This window comes from Ostrea edulis, chromosome 8 (genome assembly GCF_947568905.1).
Source record: "Ostrea edulis chromosome 8, xbOstEdul1.1, whole genome shotgun sequence".
In the NCBI taxonomy this organism is placed as follows: domain Eukaryota; kingdom Metazoa; phylum Mollusca; class Bivalvia; order Ostreida; family Ostreidae; genus Ostrea; species Ostrea edulis.
Window position 1 is genome coordinate 16,866,143 of NC_079171.1, and position 24,848 is coordinate 16,890,990.

General features: G+C 36.1%; 1 protein-coding gene across 1 annotated transcript in view; it reads right to left on the minus strand.

Annotated features, from left to right (window-relative positions):
• LOC125662896 (uncharacterized) overlaps positions 1–24,848 on the minus strand; it is a 59,906-nt gene that overhangs the window by 18,054 nt on the left and 17,004 nt on the right. Inside the window, exons 9-17 of the mRNA XM_056147469.1 lie at positions 20,001–20,107; positions 19,751–19,919; positions 19,524–19,609; positions 18,215–18,549; positions 15,772–15,896; positions 12,118–12,512; positions 11,854–12,033; positions 11,573–11,624; positions 4,712–4,986 (exon numbers count right to left, since the gene is read on the minus strand). Coding sequence (XP_056003444.1) covers positions 4,712–4,986; positions 11,573–11,624; positions 11,854–12,033; positions 12,118–12,512; positions 15,772–15,896; positions 18,215–18,549; positions 19,524–19,609; positions 19,751–19,919; positions 20,001–20,107 — 1,724 coding nt within the window. The remainder of the gene's footprint in view (positions 1–4,711; positions 4,987–11,572; positions 11,625–11,853; positions 12,034–12,117; positions 12,513–15,771; positions 15,897–18,214; positions 18,550–19,523; positions 19,610–19,750; positions 19,920–20,000; positions 20,108–24,848) is intronic.

Genomic DNA, 24,848 nt, shown 5'->3' on the forward strand with positions numbered 1-24,848 from the left:
AATATGCTTGCCAGAACTGTTTGCCAGAATCGTTTGCCGCAAACTTGCCAGAACTGTTTAACGAAAAACTCATTTACATGGTAATTATGAATTTGTCACAAACTTGCTTCAAACATTTGCCAGAGCTTTCCCCAAACCTGTGGCAAATTCACCACAACTGCTTGCCAGAACTTCTGTATTTCGGTAAAAGGGAGATCCACCTACGAGATCTTGCGATAACAAGCATCGCGTAGCAGACGAATAATTTTGCATGTTGTATGAAAGGTGAAGATAACGAACAATGGTCAATCTCCTACCTCATAAGCGATACAAAAGAGAGTTGGGCAAACACGGAACCCTGGACACACCAGAGGTGGGATCAGGTGTCTAAGAGGAGTGGGCATCCCCTGTCGACCGGTCACACCCGCCGTGAGCCCTATATCTCTATCAGGTAAACGAGGTTATCCGTTGTCAAAATCAGTGTGCCAAGAACGGTCTAACAATCAGTATGAAACACGTCAGACAGCATTTGACCCAAGGTTGTATTGGCAAACTATATCGTTATAATGACCATTGAATTTTCGAAATGCTGACTTTAAATGAAAGTGTTGAAACCGCTGCACCATCAACTTATTTGTCAGTAGCCTGCCTCCACCTGATATTTAATGAAAAAAACACCTTTACTAGACATACCCAAGGGCAAAGTTGGTACTCTTTTTAGTGTAAACAACATTGGAGACAAATACAGCTTATTACAGGTTATTCTTAAACAATTTGCAGCCTTACGAAGATCCTATGGAATTGTAACCCTCTCCCAAAAACGTCAGAATAAACAAAATTGGAGAGAGCTACATTAATGTAGCTATTGTAAGCAATGTGCGTATAAATCGTGACGATATATTACATGGTCTATTTCCAGACTGGCAATTCTGACAAAAATGAAAGTAGAGTGTCCTTATAAAATAAATTTCATTTTTGAAAATATATGAAGGTATGATCTGCAATGTTTCACGCCCGCATACGTTTTGTGACGCGCTTTGTGAAGTATGCCGGCGTAAAGTGTCGCCATTCATGCCCTCACGTATTTTCAAATATAAAATATATTTCTTCATTAAAGAGGAATATGACTTTAGTTGTCCATTCCTAGAATCATTACAAAGAGCCAATTGGTGTGCATGTAACTAGTTTGTTGTTTTTGTTTGCTGTTTTAACTTTCATTCGAGAACTGTTGTAGAAAAGTCACCATATTTGGTGACTCTCACTTTGACCTATGCACAGTACTGACGTCACAGTGGGGTTCTTTAGCGTGCCAACGACGTGATACGGGACCTCTATTTTTAAGGTCATATCAGAAAGACACGTGACTTTCACTTATAATGTTGGATAATATTCACATGTTAAAAGACTTAGGTTTGTAGAGAATTGAAACCAACCCTTCCAGTATTGTGTAAACAATTCTAAAAGTAGTGCAAAATTGAATAAAACTACATATACTAGTAATCGAATACCAACATTGCCAACTTATCAATAATATCGGATACTTACTGTATCCAGAGTTTCTAGTAAATGACCATATTTTGATAAAATACTTTCTGTAAATTTGTATGCGACACGCAAGTGTTCCAAATGACGCAGAATTAGTCTTGATTCGTTGATTTTCATTGGATACGAGAAATTAATATTTTAAAAGGTAAATTGTGTAGAGAACCCCCGGTCAGGGGAACAATATTGCTATAACTTATCAGATGCCATAACTTATCAAATGTCATGACTTATCAGACGTCATGACTTATCAGATGCCATGACTTATTAGATGTCATAACTTATCAGATACCATGACTTATTAGATGTCATAACTTATCAGATACCATGACTTATTAGATGCCATAACTTATCAGATACCATGACTTATTAGATGTCATATCTTATCAGATGTCATGCCTTATTAGATGCCATAACTTATCAGATACCATGACTTATTAGATGCCATAACTTATCAGATGTCATGACTTATCAGATGTCATGACTTATTAGATGCCATAACTTATCAGATGTCATGACTTATTAGATGCCATAACTCATCAGATACCATGACTTATTAGATGTTATAACTTATCAGATACCATGACTTATTAGATGTCATAACTTATCAGATACCATGACTTATTAGATGTCATAACTTATCAGATACCATGACTTATTAGATGTCATAACTTATCAGATGTCATGCCTTATTAGATGCCATAACTTATCAGATACCATGACTTATTAGATGTCATAACTTATCAGATGTCATGACTTATCAGATGTCATGACTTATTAGATGCCATAACTTATCAGATATCATGACTTATCAGATGTCATGACTTATTAGATGTCATGACTTATCAGATGTCATGACTTATTAGATGCCATAACTCATCAGATACCATGACTTATTAGATGCCATAACTTATCAGATGTCATGACTTATCAGATACCATGACTTATCAGATGTCATGACTTATTAGATGCCATAACTTATCAGATGGCATGACTTATTAGATGCCACAACTCATCAGATACCATGACTTATTAGATGCCATAACTCATCAGATGTCATGACTTATCAGATACCATGCCTTATTAGATGCCATAACTCATCAGATACCATGACTTATTAGATGCCATAACTCATCAGATACCATGACTTATTAGATGTTATAACTTATCAGATACCATGACTTATTAGATGTCATAACTTATCAGATACCATGACTTATTAGATGTCATAACTTATCAGATACCATGACTTATTAGATGTCATAACTTATCAGATGTCATGCCTTATTAGATGCCATAACTTATCAGATACCATGACTTATTAGATGTCATAACTTATCAGATGTCATGACTTATCAGATGTCATGACTTATTAGATGCCATAACTTATCAGATATCATGACTTATCAGATGTCATGACTTATTAGATGTCATGACTTATCAGATGTCATGACTTATTAGATGCCATAACTCATCAGATACCATGACTTATTAGATGCCATAACTTATCAGATGTCATGACTTATCAGATACCATGACTTATCAGATGTCATGACTTATTAGATGCCATAACTTATCAGATGTCATGACTTATTAGATGCCACAACTCATCAGATACCATGACTTATTAGATGCCATAACTCATCAGATGTCATGACTTATCAGATACCATGCCTTATTAGATGCCATAACTCATCAGATACCATGACTTATTAGATGCCATAACTTATCAGATACCATGACTTATTAGATGCCATAACTTATCAGATGTCATGACTTCTTAGATGCCATAACTTATCAGATACCATGACTTATTAGATGCCATAACTTATCAGATGTCATGACTTATCAGATGTCATGACTTATTAGATGTCATAACTTATTAGACAACTTTATGTGTAGCCTTGCTTCACATAGTGAAATTGCTTTAAAAAATCATAATTATCCTCAAGAACGACTAGCTCACACTTCTCTCGATACAATATGCAAACATTTTCATCTCAGATGTAGAATGAAGTTTCTTGAACCATGACAATCGGGGCTAAATTTTGTTTCATAAATATATAGTTAGTGTCAAACACCGTGTAACACTGTGTTATACTTACTGTCAAATGCGTATAACACTGTTTATATTTAGTGTCAAAATGCGTGTAACACTGTGTTTATAGTTAGTGTCAAAATATGTGTAACACTGTTTAGAGTTAGTGTAAAATACGTGTAACACTGTTTATAGTTAAAGTCAAAGTATGTGTAACACTGTTTACAGTTAAAGTCAAAATATGTGTAACACTGTTTACAGTTAAAGTCAAAATATGTGTAACACTGTTTACAGTTAGTGTCAAAATATGTGTAACACTGTTTACAGTTAGTGTCAAAATATGTGTAACACTGTTTATAGTTAGTGTCAAAATATGTGTAACACTGTTTCTAGTTAGTGTCAAAATATGTGTAACACTGTTTACAGTCAGTGTCAAAATATGTATAACACTGTTTATAGTTAGTGTCAAATGCGTGTAACACTGTGTTTATAGTTAGTGTCAAATGCGTGTAACATTGTTTACAGTTAGTGTCAGAATATTTGTAACACTGTTTACAATTAGTGTCAAAATATGTGTAACACTGTTTACAGTTAGTGTCAAAATATGTGTAACACTGTTTACAGTTAGTGTCAGAATATTTGTAACACTGTACATATTACATGTAATATATATAGCTGTGGTGGGAACACGTGTGGCACTGTATACAGCTAGTGTTAAAATGTACCAGCTTTAAAACATACTCTGTGATATGTACTACAAGGCTTATCAGCGATAACAGTGTGTACGGTGAGCTTTCCTTTCCTTTGTTTGATAGTTCATAAGGAATTTACGTAGTATGTATGAATTAACGTTCTATATAAAATATATTTATGCCTGAATGAGAAGTGTCGCGTATCTAACTTCACGAACTTTCTAAAGGTTAATTGTTTTTGTTTGATTTGGAGATTAATGCAGCTAGAGAATTTCAATAAAGCAATAGCTTGATGACCTTTAATATGGATTTCAACGATATGTGATACTAGAAAACCATTAAAGATATTATCAAAAACTAATATACGTGTGTCACAAAATGTCAGCTGTTATTTTGCAACGTAGTCACCTAAATTTAGAACTCTAGGTTTCTCTCGTGGTAAATCTGCAGAGAATTATACCTGACAAATGATGTGTTTCTCCACTCCCTCTGCCATAACAGCTTCCTGCAGCTGACCGACAGTTAGATTATGTTTGTTTATAACAGTATGGAGAGTCTGGAAGGAGCGCCGCCATACTGTAGACTCCAGCGTCAGCTCCCGGACTCGCCTAAGCTCGGAGTACGTCAAGCCTAGTCGCTGTGCGATGGTTGAAATAATCTCCGGGTCAAGTCGCCTCGCTAGCCTACCTAGCAGCTGTTCAGACGGGGCTTTTGTCAGCAGGTACTCCTTTAGTCCTAGGTAACATTTTATTATGATATTTTAAGGACCTTAATACTGGATTATATAACCCTAACTTGTTATGTAGGGCTCAATCATGTGAATGCAAAAACGATGCTTACTTTAAAATTACATCACCGTACAAATTAACATCAACAAATAAACAAACAAACTTAAGAAAATTCTGGTCAACCAAACAAACAAAATCATCAGCAAATCTAGGTACACACTTTTCAAAGCATTAATAGCAGAAACTCTGTCGAATCAAGATTGTAGCTCTAGATATCCTTCCGATGGCCAGAGATTTTGAAGAATTATCTGCTGAAAAGCTGGGGTGGGGTAGACAAAATCATTTAAAAACTATGAGCCACTGTATCAACATACATACACAATCTGCATCAAGGAAAAGTGTGATCAATAGTCTACAGAAAGATCGTTGGGATCAGTCCTATAATGTCAATACGCCACGGCGCAGGGTATGCACTTTTTTGCTTTTAGGGTGTAATGCTTTTCACCTTTCTTCCTCTCATTTGACTGTGTGTGTGTGTGTGCCTATTACCCGTCCAATTCTGAATGATTTGGAAATCCGAAAAAAAAATGTTTTTTATGAAACTCCTATGCTTGCCGCGCATTTAAGGATCTAAAAATTTAGACAGAATAAATCAGACTTTTGTAATCTTAACAACCGATAGATTGCAACTTTCCCTACCGAAATATTCCAAATATGCTATGATATCCTCCCCTGGGGCCCAGCGCAGGGGGTAGCAATCTCTGTTTGTGGCCATTACGCATTTTCACGCTATGCCTGTGGGAAGGATATGTTTGGGAAGCATGCGGAGTTGCATGTAGATTAGGCTCCTTATACATTTTCCACTTTGATTCACTTCATTTAGATTTTATATGGAATATTGTATTTATTTAAGCTACAAAAACCAGGTTAACAGTAAAGACACTTTGTAGAAAGTAAATTTGAATGACGTTATATATACCAGTATATTTTAGGCTCATACGATGTTTTAGCTAGCCGGGGAGTTCTCCGAGCCCGAGGTAAATATTGTACTTCGAGGGTAACTAAAGCATTGACCGAAAAATGTCAATAATTTATTTTATGATCGAATAATTTAATGATTCAAAAATCATCTTCATTTCGACGACAACATAATGGGTGATGAGTTGATTTTTAACAATTTCCCTCAAATTTACGATGCCATTAATTGTAACATTTGATGAACTGTAGCAAAGTTGGGTAAAATACTGGATATGGCTCAGAGATTCGAAATCGGGAGAAAATCCTTTCTCTACTAAAGAGCTTCGAAATATTTTTATTACCATTTCTACGGCCTTCTCGGTGTTTTCTTTATCGACGGGAAGCCGCTTAAATTGTACGTCGTCTAGCGATGTAAATTGCACCATTTGGCTTTCTTACCTGTCTCACCTTGTATAAGTTTTACATGTACGACCTACGATCGAAACATCGTTCAGGCGTTTCCGTTTTATCTCGACTTGAGGAAAAAGGCCGAGCGATGTTCCGATTACATGGACTAGTCGAAAATGATTAGTGACGCTAATATTTATTGGATGACCATAAAAATAATAACCAATCATATAAATTTTCAAATTCCCGATGATTTTAGACTGATATTGGAGAAATCAAATTCACCTCGACAACACGTGCAGGTGAAAACTAGAGATTGTTTTTATGAAAAACAAATATCTCCCCAGCACTCCAAATTGGAAGTTCTCCAAATGAAACCTCCCTTCAATATATTGCATGGTATGGAGTGGAACGCATTAGCAGCCATATGAACTCTGATAAGACACATAGGAGAAGTGTTCACGAACTATTTTCTACCCTCCACCCTTCAGATCCACTATAACTTTAAAGGCAACAATTGGACCCTCCTATCCCGACAATATGCACATCTACCAATGGCAATGAAGCATTGTACAAAGTTTCAAAACTATTCGATAAGCCATATAGGAGACGTGTTCACAAGCTATTTTATATCCTCCATTCCTCTTAGATCCACTATAACTTTTAGGAAAATTAGGTCCTCCTGTCCTGACAATATGCACATCTACAAATGACAATGAAGCATTGTACAAAGTTTTAAATCTATCCAATAAGCCATATAGGAGGAGAAGCGTTCGCAAGCTATTTTACATCCTCCATCCCTCTTAAGATTCACTATAACTTTTAGGAAAATAATTGGATCCTCCTGTCCTGACAATATGCACATCTACAAATGGCAATGAAGCAATATATGAAGTTTCAAGTCTATCCGATAAGCCATATAGGAGGAGAAGCGTTCACAAGATTTTGTGACAGAGAGACGGATGGACGGACGGAAAGTACAAAACCAATATGTCTCCCCCTGAAAGGGGAGACATAATAAAGTTATCTTTGTTTCTACTTTGTTAGATTTCAGCTATTGCAATTATTGACATATTTGAGGTTAATACGATACTTGAGAAGTACAATATTAATCTCTGACGTGAAAATTATATTAATGGTAGTATGCACTATGCATCAGGGTATAAAATTCTTAATGTAAATATCCATCGTTTACCACAACCCATTTATTGTTGCAGAGGGGAATACGTTAGGCATTTTCTTACTGTTGAGCTAAAGACGTAACGGATTTCGTTTGGGATTAAGTGTCTTGTGTTTAGATTTGATGATAAGTATATCAAAAGTGTTAACCTTGAACTCATGTAATTAGATATTTTGATGAACATTTGTTTTTACCGAAAGCTCACTCTGTACTCTAGCACATATTTGAATTTATTTAACAAATTCTGCAATCAAAACATTGATCTCAACATTTCTAGTTTACCAGCGCGGGCAATTTTTTTAAAGAGACACTACAGCTCATTTTCCACATTTTAATAAAGTGTTTTTTAAAACACGTATTGATAAAATGATAAATGACATATCGATACTGACAATTTTGAACAATTTGGATGCATCAATTTACTCTCAAATGCGCTTTGAAGGTCGTCCGGAATTCAAAGGTTTCTTCATGCTGACTCGGACAATTGAATGCTTATTTACACCACGTGGTTTTGAATGACAGCAAAGGTGTTGTGTAGGAAATTATTTAAATTCCCCTTCAAGGGGGTCCACACTCACCTTTCAAGTATAAGATTATTCCCTGCTCCTTATAATAAGTAATTATATAAATCATTGTTTCAACAGAAGCCCTTCCATGTTCCAATTGACCGATGTTTTTACAACTAACACGTGTGTGTTCAGATAAAAATAGCACAAGTTTACTTTTAAAAAGCAGTGTCTTCGCGGCTAGTCCCGATGGCAGATTTAGGGGGGGGGGGGGCAGGATCCCCCCTCCCTCTCGCCACAAATTGTGAGTGAAAATCCAAATTTTGCACCCAGAAAGCCGATTACTTTGGCTAATATTTGACTTTCTCATCCCCCTTCGGAAATCCTAGCTAGATCCGCCACCGAGTTATAATCGTTTCTCCTAGCCCTTTGTTTTCCAACAGTCATACTAATCACAATGTCAATCTTATTTCACATATTAGTTTTATCTCATTTTATTTTTACCTCTTTTCTTACAGAATCTGTCAAAATTCTGGATCTATCTATCCACTACACTTTCTCTCACTGGACGACATGCTGCACTGTTTACTGTCTATGCGCATGCGTCTGAAGACCGAAAGGAGGAGATTCGATATTTTTTGTATAGGCCATCAAAAAGTATTAAATTTTACGTTAAAACGAGAATTTTTGACTTAAGATAAGTGTTATTTTCGCAAAGTTCATACATTCAACAATGCAACAAAAATTGAAAAAGCGCTGGGAAAATTGTTATTTAATGATTTTTGCGTAAAATGAGCTGTAGTGTCTCTTTAAGTATCAAATCGATATAAATAAATCAACATAAAAAGTTTTGAATCAGATATTAGCACATTTTTCAGATATATCTTGATATCAGAATTGATTTCTTGCATCGATACACAAAAGTAGATCACCAACACTACGTGTCTATATAAAGTATCGTATGTTTGGAAACGCTGATCTAGCTGCTGTTCATCATAAAAATCTATAGAATGATGCACTCTTTAGAGAAAGGTAATTTTATCGGTTATTCAGGCAAATATTGTATAAACGTAAGTATTTCAAAAACACGTTTACAGATTGTTCTTATGTAGGGTTGACAGCAGTAAGACATTGTCTGTACATTAATGATTAATTTGCATAATTTCATCCAGAAGATGGGCACATTCATGATTTATTTGTATCATTCACTCCAGAAAATGGTATAGCCCAAATGGAGATCACAGCAATCAGATAAACTACACCAAGATGAAGAGACACTTCCAGTCCTGTGTGAACATCACAAGAACTCTCACTTTTCCATGAGAAAAAATCGGAAGCGACCATGAACTCGTGATGATGACCTTCAAAATTCACCTGAAGAGGGTCAAGGGAAAAGGACAGACAAGATTCAACTGAAGGACCCAGCGTTTGCAACATGGACCACCCTTGATGCTGATGACACAGATCATCGATTAACACTTTCAATGCAGCAATAACCGACACCGCGAGTGAGATCCTTGGCAAACATCGCACAATAAGGAAGCCCTGTGTCACAGCTGACATCCTTTATCTGTGGAACAGAATTTAAGAAGTAGAAGAATGATCTAGTAGGAGCATAGCAGTATTGAGCTATTAACCAACAAGTCAAGAAGAGCATGAAAAGGGCAAAAGAGAACTGGATAGAATAACAATGTCAGGACATAGAAGGAAACCTGAAGAACAACAGCAAGAAAGATTATCAACTGGAGAAAGAACTGGTCAGTACAAAACGGACGGAGTACCACCATCTAAGACAAAGTTGTCAAGTGTCTGACAGAGGACAAAGGCATGCTACAGCGTTGGACTGAGTATTGCTCCAAGCTGTACAGTTACAGAGCCACGGGAGACCCAATGATACTACATGTACCCCCTGCAACCAACAAAGACAAGCACCCATTCTTCGTGAAGCAGAAGTAGAAGCAGCAGTGAGATCGCTGAAGAAGAGGAAATCAGCGGGAGTGGACAATATACCATCAGCGCTAGTCAAGACAGGAGGAGAAACAGGGATCAGCGTCTTTCTCATTGTCTGCAACAAGATATGGCAGACAGGAGACTGGTCTATATCATGGACACAATCCCTAATAAATTCACACACACACCCCAGAAAATCAACCTACAACAGTGCTTGAATTACCACACCATCAGCCTTATTAGCCATCCAAGCAAAGCCATGCTGTAGATACTGCTGAATAGGTTGAAGCCACAAGCAGAGAATATTATTGCTGAAGAACAGACAGACTTCAGAACAGGGCGCAGCGCAACAGAGAAAATCTTCAACCTCTGGATACCGTGCAAAAGGTACCTCCAACACCAACAAGACATCTACTACGTCTTCGTTGACTTTAAGAAGGCGTTCAACAGAGTATGGCATGCAGCGTTATGAGCCATCATGAGGCTGTACAGCATTAATGCTAACCTGATCACAATCATCGAACACCTCTATGACAAGGTAACCAACGCAATATACTCAACAACAGCATTGGGGCCTGGTTCAGGACCACAGTCGAAGTGAAGCAAGGATACCTGCTTTCCCCATCCTTATTCAACCTCTTTTGGAGAAGATCATGGCTAAGCATCAGAAGACCATAACGGAGCAGTCAACATTGGCGACAGAACTATCACCATCTTGCGTTTTGTCGATGACATAGACGGCCTTGCAGGAGAAGATGAACTTGTAGACCTTGTAGAACGCTTGGATAAAACACCTACAGTCTACGGAATGCCGATTAGTGCAGAAAAGAACAAATGATGACAAACAACAACAATGGCATATCAGCACTGACATTATAGTGAGCGATGAGAGGCTGGCCACTGTCAACAACTTCAAACATCTCGAAACCATTGTCGAAGACGAAAGGTCCAAACCTGACATACTCACCGGAATCGTCCAAACCACCACAGCGCTCACCAAACTCAAAACCATTTGGTAGGACAGGAAAATTGCGCTCAGCTCAAAGATTGACTGATGCGCTCCAAGTTCATATCCATATTCCTATACGCTTGTGAATCATGGACCCTAACAGCAGACACTGAAAGAAGGATACAGGCCTTTGAGATGAGATGCTTTCACATACTTCTCTTCATTTCCTACAAAGATCACATCATTAATGAAGAAGACAGGATCAGACAAGTTAATGAGCCCTATGAAGATATCTAGACCACGGTAAAAACTGCAAACTTAAGTGATACGGGAAAATCTCACAATCATCAGGACTTATCAAGTCTATCCTTTAAGGCACCGTACGGTGAGCGAGAAGGCGAGTAAGGCAGAGGAAGAGATGAGAGGACAACATCAAAGAGTGGACAGACGTGAAGCGGGGAAACACAGCTGGTTAAGAAACATTCGGTTGCGCCCCCACAATCACTCAGACTACGGGAGAGGCGAGGGTGAAGGAATTTGTAATTTGATTCAGGCAGATGGATGGACGGTCTAGAGCTAACAACCCCATGATATATTTATACGGTCAACCAGTTTTGTTAGTGCACTAAGTACCGTTTCATACCTTTGCAGGTCGCCTCACATCTACCAATGTGTACAGGATCCAAGAAATTCTCCTGAGTAAAGAACCAAATATTAGGATAATGAAGGTCCTAACTCTGGATTTAGTTTTGAACAGACATGTTATCTATTAATGAATGCATAAAATACCCAATGTTACGATGAATTGACCGTATGCAATCTATAAAAGTAACTAGTAACGATACATCAAATGAACTGACCGGTTAGAATGCATAGAAATGACCAATAACAATATATAGAAAATGAACTAAACGGTTGCAATACCTTAACTGGATACCAAACACCTAGGAGATCAGGGGATTCTCCACCCACAGTATGCTTTTCACATTTCCACTCTTCCTTGTTCCGCAATTCATCCACTGTTGCAAAGCAGGATGTAAAAGAATTACATGTTGCCAACTCCGCTACATAGATGTTTTCATTAACCTTTACCTCTGTTTCGTTCTGAAAAATATAAATCGTGAAGAATTCACGATAAAAGCAATATTGCAATGAAGGATACATGTATTACACTGTACATAAACCCACCTTTTCTTTCGTGGTAATGTGTATGACGTCATCTTCTTTGCTATGAACAAACTGTGTCGTCTGCCTCACTAACGATGTCACGCATAAAATGCGCCGAAGATTCAGTTCCAGAAAATGGCGTACATTTCGAGTGACACTTGGATTTATATGTCTACTGGCAGTTTTATGGTAAATGTAAACGTCAATAGTATTGAAGTGACTTGCCAAAATGAGGCGGTGGTAATTGTCCAATGAGAAAGCTCCAAGATTAGACATCAAAAGAGGCTTAGCGGAATAATTCATGACTGACCACAACGAGACAGCGGAAGAGAGAAGTCGCTGGAACACAGCTAGGGGCAGATAACCATAGACTCGGAATCTCATTGCGATGCATTTCTTCTCGGAAAACAGCTTCTCTACATTCAAACATTTAATCCATTTAGTGTTCCATAATGATCAAATGGCATATATATTTACATAGTACAGTTAAAATCATTACCACTGGGTTTTGGTAAGTTTTGTTGTGTGCTGGATCTGGTGGGTTGTTTTAAGTGTCACGTGACATAAGCAAGTTCGTGCAAATTAGGATTACTCTAATAATCAAATAATGAATGTTTTTGTAGACTATATCAACAATGGATTATAGAAATGTTGTGTAACTACAATGTATGTATAGATATATGTTGTTCGTGTGTAACTGTTCTTACAAACAGCATTTCATATATTCTTTTCTGATGTTTTTCTTTCGTGTATAATTAATTCATATTCGGATGAATTCAGTAGTGTGAATAATATCACTGCATGGGAACATAAAGAAAACGAGCTCCTGAGCTTTTGAGTACACTGCGCAGGATGCTGTAACTAATTATTTACTGGTTCAACACTGATCCCATTGGTGCAAATTTATTACGCATCTATTACTGAACCCTATCCAGTTGAAAAATCAAGAAGTTCTAAATCTGCGTGACATTACAGTTTCTCTTTCATCTGACATATCTTCTATTTTTTTACCATTAAACGTGTCTTTCGGTTTTATGATTTATGATACAGGTAGTTGGGACTTGGAACTAGTTGTAATTCATTCATTTGGTTTATATCATTTTCCAAACAGAACACCAATTCTTTAAAGAGTTTGAATTAGTTTACTCGAAATTTTGCATAAAAATTCAGTATTTTCGCCAATAATTTTTAAAAAAAAAATTGTCTTTCACCCCCACTTTTCTTTAGTTTCATTTTTAATCTTAAGACAAAACCTTGAAAATCAAGTGAAATTTTAGAAACTGACATTACTCCTAATATGTCCTTTTAAACTCTCAAATTTGATATCATGATTTTTTTCATACATCAAGTGTAAAAATTTATTATTTCCAATACTAGTATTAAACTTTTTTATCAGTAATGTAAGACATGATTATGTATTTATAGATCGGTAGAGTTGACTACTAGTAACCAGCTACTAGTAATTGGCTACTTCAAAAAAGAAAAGTTGGCTACTAGTAGCCAGCTACTTGAACCAGGAAAAGTTAGCTACTAGTAGCCAGTTACTAGTAGCCAGCTACTAAAAGTAAGAAAAGTTAGCTACTCGTAGCCAGCTACTACAAAATATAAAAGTTTTAATTACTGATAGCTCGCTACCAGATAAATGGTTAATGAGTTTGAAAATTATTATCTATCATATTTATTTCTAAAGAGGACGAGGAGTCGTATGAAATTTCATGCTCAGTTATCCCCAATTACATAACGTTGCAATGCAAAATACGAATAAACTTTTTCAACTGAGTGTTTACTTTAAAAGTGATACGGATTGAATTCAGACCTTCAATCATTTGATATACCATCCATTTTGAGATATTTGCTACTTTTACAATTTGATTCGAGTTACCCTGAAATTTCAACATAAGTGTGAATACCGTAAGAAACTTTATGTTGGACTTTATGTTTGTATTAGATATCTGACGAATTTACGACTATACATATGGCAAGAAGTGATAGATGGTGTTTTGGTACGCCACGAATTTTCAGATATCGCTCTTTAGGAAATCAGTTACTTATACATTTTGATTATCGGTACAATGAAATTTCAAGATCCGTGTGAATACCTTAAGGAACTCCGTGTTTATATCATATATTTAACTAACTTACAATGATACGTATGGCGAGTAGTGATATTGTGTATCGTGATATGTCATCAATTTTCAGATATCACGCTTAAGGAAGTCAGCTACATATACCTTTTGATGGCAGGTAAACTGAAATTTCAAGTTTTTCGCAAATATCATAAGGAACTCTGAGTTTGCATTAGATATCTGACTAATTTACAATTATCAAAGTGAAGAAAAGTGACATTAGGTATCTTGACATGCCATACATTTCCAGATATCACGCTTAAGGAAGTCAGCTACTTATACCTTTTGATTCCTGTTATCCTGAAATTTCAGGTTTTTCATAAATATCTTAAAGAACTCTGTGCTTGTATTAGATATCTGACTAGTTTACAACTATCCATATACTATATAGATATCTGACTAATTTACAACTATCCACGTGAAGAGGTGTGATATTAGGTATCTTGATATGCTAATAATTTTCGGATATCATACTTAACGAAGTCAGCAACTTATATCTTTTGATTCCAGTTAACCTAAAATTTCAAGTTTTTCATAAATATCTCAAAGAACTCCTTGTTTGTATTAGATATCTGACTAATTTACAACTATCCATGTGAAGTGGAATGGTATTAGGTATCTTGATATGCCATCAATTTTGAGATATCACGCTTAAGGAAGTCAGCTACTTATACCTTTTGATTGCAGGTAACCTGAAATTTCAAGTTTTTCATAAATATCTTAAATAACTCCTTGTTTGTATTAAATATCTGACTAATTTACAACTATCCATGTGAAGTGGAGTGGTATTAGGTATCTTGATATGCCATCAATTTTCAGATATCACCCTTAAGGAAGTCAGCTACTTATACCTTTTGATTCCAAGTAACCTGAAATTTCAAGTTTTTCATAAATATCTTAAAATATTGGTAAAAAACTTGATATTCATGTTACCTGTAATCAAAAGGTATAAGTAGCTTAAGGGTGATATCTGAAAATTGATGGCATATCAAGATACCTAATACCACTCCACTTCACATGGATAGTTGTAAATTAGTCAGATATCTAATACAAACAAGGCGTTCTTTAAGATATTTATGAAAAACTTGAAATTTCAGGTTACCTGGAATCAAAAGGTATAAGTAGCTGACTTCCTTAAGGGTGGTATCTGAAAATTGATACATATACTCTTTTTGAGTAGCCAGTTACTAGTAGCTGGTTACTAGTAGACAACTTTACCGATCTTGTATTTATTCTATGTAACGATTGATTTGTGTTGCTTATGTTGTGTTGACACCAACAGACAAATCAAGTTTTATTGAATAAAGTTTAGGTGCAAAAAGGTCATGTTTAGGACACTGTAGTTCAATAACAAGCGTTGCTACCCTAGCTTTTTTCTTTTTAATTTCCTATTTTTCTAATTCTCCTTAAATGTAGAAATTAAAATACACTTCCCAAAAAATTGACATTACTCCATATCTCAGGTGCAAGCCTCTTAAAGTGTTACTGAATATTCAAATGAATTCTATAAAAGTTTCATACATTTCAAAGTGAACTAATGTGTTTTTACCTCGTAGTGATGAAGTATTCATGGTTGGGAGGGAATATGGCATGATGAGGTAGTCAGGGTCAATAGGATTTCCATGAGAGTCATACAATACAGGCTTAACCATCAGACCAAAATCAAGCAAGGCACTGAACAGGAAGAAACAATTTACAAACATTCACATTTAGAGGTCACAAAATCAGGCGAGGCACTGCACAGGAAGAAACAATTTACAAACATTAACATTTAGAGGTCACAAAACGAAAATTTTGCATGTTGATGGTGCTACAAGTACATCATTCAATTTTTGGATACCTGGAGATCATTTCTGTGACGTTCCCGTCTTCTTTTTGGTACCCCCATTACAAGTTGTGGTCTGGATTAACATTGAGAGCAGAATGCCCTGCTTGGTCATAAGTAATCTTGGTGTCACACATGAATTTCTATTGTCTCGATCAATTATGGACACGAAAATGACAGACGGTCTGAATTCTGTTTACATCTCCTCCCCATATGAAGTGCGTATGCTTTCTTAAACTGCATTTTCACCTATTTATGTGTTGTTTTTACCATAAATATATCAATACCAGAGCACTCTATGTTATTGACATAAGGTCCCTAAAATGGCTAGTGTTTTGTATATTTTGATGGAGGTTGTCAGTACCAGTTTATCATACACTGAGTAAAAAATCAATTCATTTCTAGTCTGTTGTTAACTTTTTATCAAATCTTCAAATGTCACACATGTATTGTTATAATGACAAGGTGTCTTTTTCTAACATTATTCCTTACAAAAATTAAGACACGTGGACACTTTAAAGTTCCTGTGTGCGTGCGTGTGCGCGCGCGCGGGTGTGTGTATCTCAAAATTCACAAATTAATACCGTGCACGATTTACTGCCTGAATTCAGCACTACAACACATATATACGTTGTATACAACCCAAACCGATCGACGTAGACTTTTGATTAGAGCATTGATTTCGCAGGAAGTCCGTCAGTTCTATTACCGATCCCAGCGCCTCGACAAATCTAAGATGTTTAACATGAAAGGTGAAGATTACCAACAATGATCAATCTCATAAATCCTATAAGGAATACAAAATAAAGAGTTGGGCAAATATGGACCCCTGGATATACCTGAGGTGGGATCAGGTGCATAGGAAGATGTAAGCATTCACTGTCGACCGGTGACACCCGCCATGAGCCCTATGTCTTGATCTGGTAAACGGAGTAATCCGTTGTCAAAATAGAAAGGGAACGTTCCTTTGTCAATTGCCTGACATTAGAAGTCATGGGTTTTTACAACTACTAGAGTGACAAATTGACGGTAAAACTACTAGAGTAAAAACTGGCGGTAAACTACTATAGTGAAAACTGACAGTAAAACTACTAGAGTGAAAACTGGCGGTAAAACTACTGGAGTAAAAACTGGGGGTAAAACTACTGGAGTAAAAACTGACAGTAAATCAACTGGAGTAAAAACTGACAGTAAAACTACTGGGCTGAAAACTGACAGTAAAACTACTGGGCTGAAAACTGACAGTAAATCTACTGGGCTGAAAATAGACGATATAACTACTATAGTGACCGTGGAAACTGGCGGTAATACGATTGTATAAAAAAATATGTTGAGAACAATCTCTACCAACATTCCTTCTCATGTCAGTGGATTCGATGGTCTAAACATCATAACATAGCATGTGGTCGCGCTTATCTCATCACTATACCCGGTGGCCTATGCCTGTTATAAAGGATTTTGAATAGTTCAAAAGTTTTGCCAAGTCAATGAAGTTGGAAACTTTTGGTTGGTCTTTAAACCCTTGAATTTAAATTATATTCAAACCATTTCACTTAAATTATGTTATGCCTATGTAGTAGGTTCTGAAAGAATAGTTTTTCACTATGTGACCAATTCCATTTCATTAAGTCTCACCTAGGGGTAATGAAGTTTGGGTAGCCATCTCTGTTATCATTTTCACTGCCCACTCAGTTTGTTTGATTGATGTTCAGGAGTCGAGAAGACTTGATGCATTTTCACGATATCATAAGACTGCAGCCTAATGCGAGAACCCCTGACACAGTGACCATGGCTTTCGATTACATGTCTTGCTCATGCACACATTTTTCTAGGAGCAAAGTTTGTATGGTATGTTGAGGTTTTGTCTCACCACCTCAGATCCAAGGAAGACAAAAACCACAACATTCACTAGCTTTTACTCACTGTGCCACCCAGATAATTTGAAGTTATTTGGAAACATTTGCCAAGCAGCATTTATGAGGCATATATCTATGGACAAAAATAGATCATAGTTGATCTCCCGAGTGACCAGGGTGAATTTAAAAAGAAATATGTATCTTTATTCACATTGGGTGTAGGATTTGTCATGCATGAATACTCTATGGGAAATAAACATAAACTACTCAGAGATAACCTGTATTCCATGACAAACATAACTAATAGCTACCTTAGTATAACCTGTCTCTGGTTCTTCTCAGTGCCCTGCCCCTGGTCCCGGGCCTTCTCTCTGGCTAGATACTGCAATAATGTAGAGTTTTGGATTGCAGCATGTTTATAAGACAACTTTGTCTGATTGCTGTTCTTTTCTATGCTATGTATCACATGAAGCTCTTCAGAGATGACACTGGGATCCAGAAAAATATAGTCTTGGTGATCCATGTGATGGAAGTCCAGCAGGTTTCCGACAGACACGTGGTACTTTAGGAACACCTCAAGTTCCAGCGCACCTAGTGATTCGCCATGTTGTATATTGTACTTTCTGAGGAGATTCGACGAAATAACCTTAAAATAAAACGTTTACACATTTAGACTTACAGCTACAGTGGTAGTACAAAGTATTTTTATCATTCCACTCTCCATAGCAATATGTAATACTCCATAGCAATATGTAATACTCCATAGCAATATGTAATACACCATAGCAATATGTAATACTCCATAGCAATATGTAATATTCCATAGTATTACGTAATACTTCATAGCAATATGTAATACTCGATAGCAATATGTAATACTCCATAGCAATATGTAATATTCCATAACAATATGTAATACTCCATAGCGATATGTAATAACCCATAGCGATATGTAATACTCCATAGCAATATGTAATACTCCATAGCAATATGTAATACTCCATAGCAATATGTAATACTCCAAAGCGATATGTAATACTCCATAGCAATATGTAATACTCCATAGCGATATGTAATACTCCAAAACGATATGTAATACTCCATAGCAATGTGTAATACTCCATAGCAATATGTAATACTCCATAGCAATGTGTAATACTCCATAGCAATATGTAATACTCCATAGCAATATGTAATACTCCAAAGCGATATGTAATACTCCATAGCAATGTGTAATACTCCATAGCGATATGTAATAACCCATAGCAATATGTAATACTCCATAGCAATATGTAATACTCCATAGCAATGTGTAATACTCCATAATATTACGTAATGCTTCATAGCAATATGTAATACTCCATAGCATTACGTAACTTATGTGATATAGCAGGTGTGGCACGTTAAAGATCCCTCCCTGCTCAATGGCCGTAAGTGCCGAGCATTGACCTAAATTTTGCAGCCCTTCGCCGGCAACGATGACGTCTCCGTATGAGTGAAAAAATCTCGAGAGGGATGTTACACGATATAAAATCAACCAATCAACAGAGGGATATCTTCTGCAGCGTATCAAAACGTACCTTATAATCCCATACCATATGATATATGAAAATATATTACCTTTTGGCCCTCTCTTTTCTTCGACATTAGGCGATCATAAAACGTCACCCAGTTTCTGGGAAACAGTTCTATCGTGTGACGGTTGTCTACAAAAAAAACCCAAAAAATATGCTATCAACTGTATATACATGTGGACATTGCTAGGCAGTGGTAGTTGTGAATAAGAGTCTATTTTCATTCTGAAGTTAACTGAACACATTTGAAATGAGGCAAAAGAGTCTGTTTACTAGCAATATCCATTGTGATTTGTCGTAGCCGCTCTATGCCAGGGTCTCGTTCGTCCTCAACATTTCCACGGAGGAGTGGATCCAAGATTAACCATTCACGCACAGGCGTCCCAGCAAAATATTTGTTCAGCTGCCGAATCATGATGTCAGATCGAGAACGAACCAGTGTCTTGTAAATAGAAATTCTTAATATACAAAATATTCAGGTAATGAAATTAATTCGGTGCCGTGGACATGATGGAGATTGTACCTCTGCGTGTTTGTTAAGGTGTGTTCCGTACACTACTATGTGCGGATGTCCCTGTTTAGTTCTGGCTGTGAACATGTAAATCGTCTGAATCCATGTTATGAGGAAATCTACAGATAAAGATATTTCTACAAAGTTAATCATATCACAGTCTTACTTGAAACGTTCCCTTATATATTTATATAATGCATTGTACGTTAATCAGCTGCAGTGTTTTGTCAAATGCACGCAAAACTCAACTAAATGAAAAGTATTGCCGTAATCCAATAGTATATAGCGCGAAAGCAAAAGTCTTCTGACAGCATCAAACCAGTGAGGGTTCTTTAAAGTACCAACGCATACCACGATATTGGACTTCCGTTTTATGAGATCATAATGCCGGGCGCTTGACAAAGAACAGTTTCAAGGGTGTCGCGGCGCAGGTATGACGAATCGAATCACTAGGCTATAAGTTATTTTAAATTGCATATATATATTTGAATACTGAATTCTTATTTTTCAAAATCTTTAGCTGTGATGACAAATTGAACACTGTACGTTATTTACATTGACATAAATACTTATCATTTCCATTAGTGGAACTCTTCAAATTAAAGGCGCGTAAAGTCGCCCTACCGGGACAACATACATAAACATTACTTAGGCATTCATAATATAAACTATGGTATCGGATACATATTATATATAACCGACTGCAAACCACAACACTGATTAAAATTCTAAAGTCAAATTTAGGAATTGATTATTCTTACAAGAAAACAGGCGAACTTATTAAACTATGTGAGGGAGTGCAGGTACTAAATCTGCCAAATCTGACCGGTATAAAGCATCAATCGCAAGAAGAACTGTGAAGGGAAAACCCTATATGCACATCCAACACAAAAACTTTTCTTGTAATTAATGTGATTAATATGTTTTTAAAGTTATTCTGTCAGACTATGAAGACATTCTATTTTATCATACAATTAGGACAGGTTCATATGGCATGGACTTGGTAATCGTACACGAACACCCCCTCCCCTCCCCCCCCCCCCCCTCAATTTCCATATTTTAGAACAAGTTATATATATGCCAAACTGCATTTTTAAAGACGTTTATAACACTAATTAACACAACTAATGCGTTTCCAAACTGCATTTAAGCTATTTTGAAAATTACAAAATATTGATGGATTTAGGACAGAGAACATCATTGTTTGGAATTTTTAAAATAGGTGTTGTGGAGTTTAAAAACATGTAACATTTTTAATACGATTGTGTTAGAATATTTGAAAAATGCAGTTTGACCAATGGTTATTTTATTTAAAAATACACCATGTATTTTAACTCTTTAAAAAAAGGGGGGGTGGGGGTGGTATGACCGTTTCATTTACGTCCCAGTAATCTCGTACTTGTTCGCGAGACTTGTGCATTTTCTTACCAATGACGCACAAGAGTCATAAAAGTGCGATAACTCTAACGAGCTGGTAATGAGAAGTATTTTGACTATAAATTATTTGTTTTGTATTTTAAATCTAGAGCCTTTTATATTAACAAAAGATAATATTATAGAATATACAAAAGATTATATTAACTTTGACTCAATTTCAGCGAAGAAATAAAATAGATAACAATTTGTAGGCTAATAAAGAAAAATAAGTTTGGACTGATTTTATTTGTACAAAAGCCTGTAAGTATCATGTAAAAAAAAAATTACACTTCACTATCTGGTAATTATGAGATAATCATTTCATTATCATGAGAAAAAACTCGTTATTGCAAGAAAATTTCTCATTATCACGAGATAATTATTTCGCAATTACGAGATCATCTTTCGTAATTTCGGTTTACAAAAGTGAACGATTTTAAGCAGTGATAGGACATGTTAATTGGGCGTGTGGAATACTTTTAAGCCCCGGGTGTGATATAAACTGTCATGTCCAGAGTATTTGAATGCGTTACTTTAGCAGGGACGATGTGGATAAGCATACGTAGACAGTGTGATATTAACAGACATGACAAATTTGTCTCCAAAGCAGGTTTAGTTACTGAAGTGCAACAAACCGCATAAAAGTTCATTTTTTTCTGTTACAGCAGACCCTGAAGCGTACTACTACACCACTTGCGTTGCACGGTAAGGTACGAATCGATTCTTGCACGGAGCTGTGAACGGTCTGCATGGAACGCTAAACGGTTTCATGGAACGCTTCACACGAAATACTTACCACTTTGTAGGCGTGGCTTGCACGCTTTGTGAACGGTCTGCACGAAACAGCACGCTTTGATTTTTCAGCATCATTTGGTTCTTCCTGGGGTTAGTTCAAACAAGATATAATTTCAATGCAGTGGTAATATTCTAGATATTTAAAAAGGTTGGGAAAGAAATGATAACGATTCATTCTAAAATGATTGCTCATGTACGACGCGGTAAATTTCCTATTTACTTATTAGCTCAATTACTTATGAACACATCCGGATAAAAACAAATGAATATTTGTTAACTTCGAAAATATTGTATCATCATGGAATATTGATTTTATTTTTTATTCGTTGCTCTATAAAAAGCATTTAAACTGAAAATAAAATGGTCGCATTTGATTCACTATTTTTGTTCATTCAATTTTAGTGTCGTTAAAATGCCTGTGCAATTTGTATATGCCAGGTCTCTTCTCAATAACAGATGTTTGTCCATTAAGGTCAAGATTTGGGGGTGATTACCATCACACAAACAATGCAACATCAAGTAACCCTTTTTGTAGACAACGAGAAGGGCATTGGATCAAGACTCTAGGTAATGCATTTCAATATAATATACATGTATATGATGTAGGAAATTTGACTAGTCCACAAAGAAATAACGTGAATGTGATGGGACTCTTTCCAAATAGTCAAAGACGGAAACGCAGTTATGGACATCGTTCATATAAAAAACAAGCATAAATGGCATCATCTTTGATTGACTTTTACCTTACGTCAACAGACAATTAGGTCCACATTATATTTGCACAAAACTTTACTCTGTTCGATTGAGAGTTTTATATACATTATTTGATGAAGCCACAGCTAGTCTATACTTCGATTTTTCAACACCTGAATATAGACTGAACTCTATGATTATGGTTGTTGCCAATCGTAGACTCTTTAAACCACCACGGGTCATGGATGATATTCCCTCCAAATCATGCCGCCAGTTCCTTAAACTCAAATTAACAAACAAAGGAATAGATGCCGTCGACATAAGCAGTATTCTTCGTCAAAAAGAGTCCAATCGTGTATTCCAACTTATTTCAAGTTCAAGTATTTCCTACAAATATACTTCTACTGTTGCATCTAAACATTTTAAATTACAAACAAACTTTGCAGTGCCTAGATATAGACAATCTTATACTTAATTCACCTACATGTTCTTGTTCTGCGTCTTCTTTCAACTATAGTACAGCTGGACATGTCATTACTGGTGATGTTGATATAGCTGAAAATGAGGACCTCAAATAACTTATTCTTAAAGCTTCTAAATACAGAGAACCTCGGTCTTTCAATTGGCGACAGAACTTCATCTCTATTATTAATTCTGTCGAGAATTATGCCAAACGATGGACTAAATATAAAAACGAAGAACTTGATACATTGTCAGAATGGATTAAAAGTGTAAGAGGAATATCAAAATCCCACATTAGACACATCAAAACAGAAGTACGTACCATCTATCCTTCTGTGTTTAGTAAACCAGAAGTGATAAAAGAATTAGATGGGTTACATGAGGAATATGCTTTGGTTCCAGCTGACAAAGTTTGTAATAACATTGTCTTTGTTTGTAAGGCTCATTATTACAACTGTGTTTTAAACGAGCTTTGAATTAATTTCACTTTTGGTAATCTTACTTATACTCCAACTGCCCTTTCAAAAGATGAAATTCTTCAAAACCATGCTTCAGTTTTAGACACATTTAATATCCCAGTCAATGGGTCGGATGAATACGATCGAGTTACCGTACCTATACTGGATTCCTAAACTTCATAAAAACCCTTACAAAGATACATTGCTGGATCCAGTAAGTGCCTCACGAAAATATTAACAGCTGTGAAGGAGACACTTCAAACGTACTGTGCCACTACATATGCCAGAAGTGGTCTAAATCAAATATGGATTCTAAAAAGTTCTAAAGAACCTATAGTTAACTTGAAATTGCAAAGATCTTCTCAAATCGTATGACTTTTAAACATTTTACACGACCATTCATCCCGATAAAGACTAGACATTTTGACATTATAGACAGTTGCTTCTTCAACAAAAATGGAAAACGGATATATTCATATCAAGTGATTAGTCATCCAAAATTTTACTTTGTGAAACACCACTCTGATTCCACGCACAAGAATACTCTGAAGTTGAAATAAACATATGCTGGAGTTCCTCATTGACAATATCTTCGTAGTCTTTGGTGATCAGGACTTCCAACAGTCTGTTGGCATTCCGATGGGCACGAATTGTGCTCCTTTGTTAGCTGACCTGTTTTTATATTCATATAAAGCGGAATTTATCTCTTAAAAAACTTTTAGGTGAGAAAAACAATTCTCTTGCTGTGCCCTTCAATGCGACATTTAGAGATATCCACAACGTTTTATCTATAAATGCTAATTTCCATTCATATATCGATTCGATATATCCCTGTGAACTCGAAATAAACGACAACAAAGAGTCGTCCCCTTCTGCTTCAGTTTTTAAATCGATGCAAGCTATTGACAAACAAGTTGATGGTACTGGGTTTCAACAGTCTTGTTTAAATTCAGCATTTCGCAAATTCTATGGTCGTTATAACAATCTAGTTTGCCAATACAACATATTGGGTCAAATGTTGTCTGACTTGTTTCAT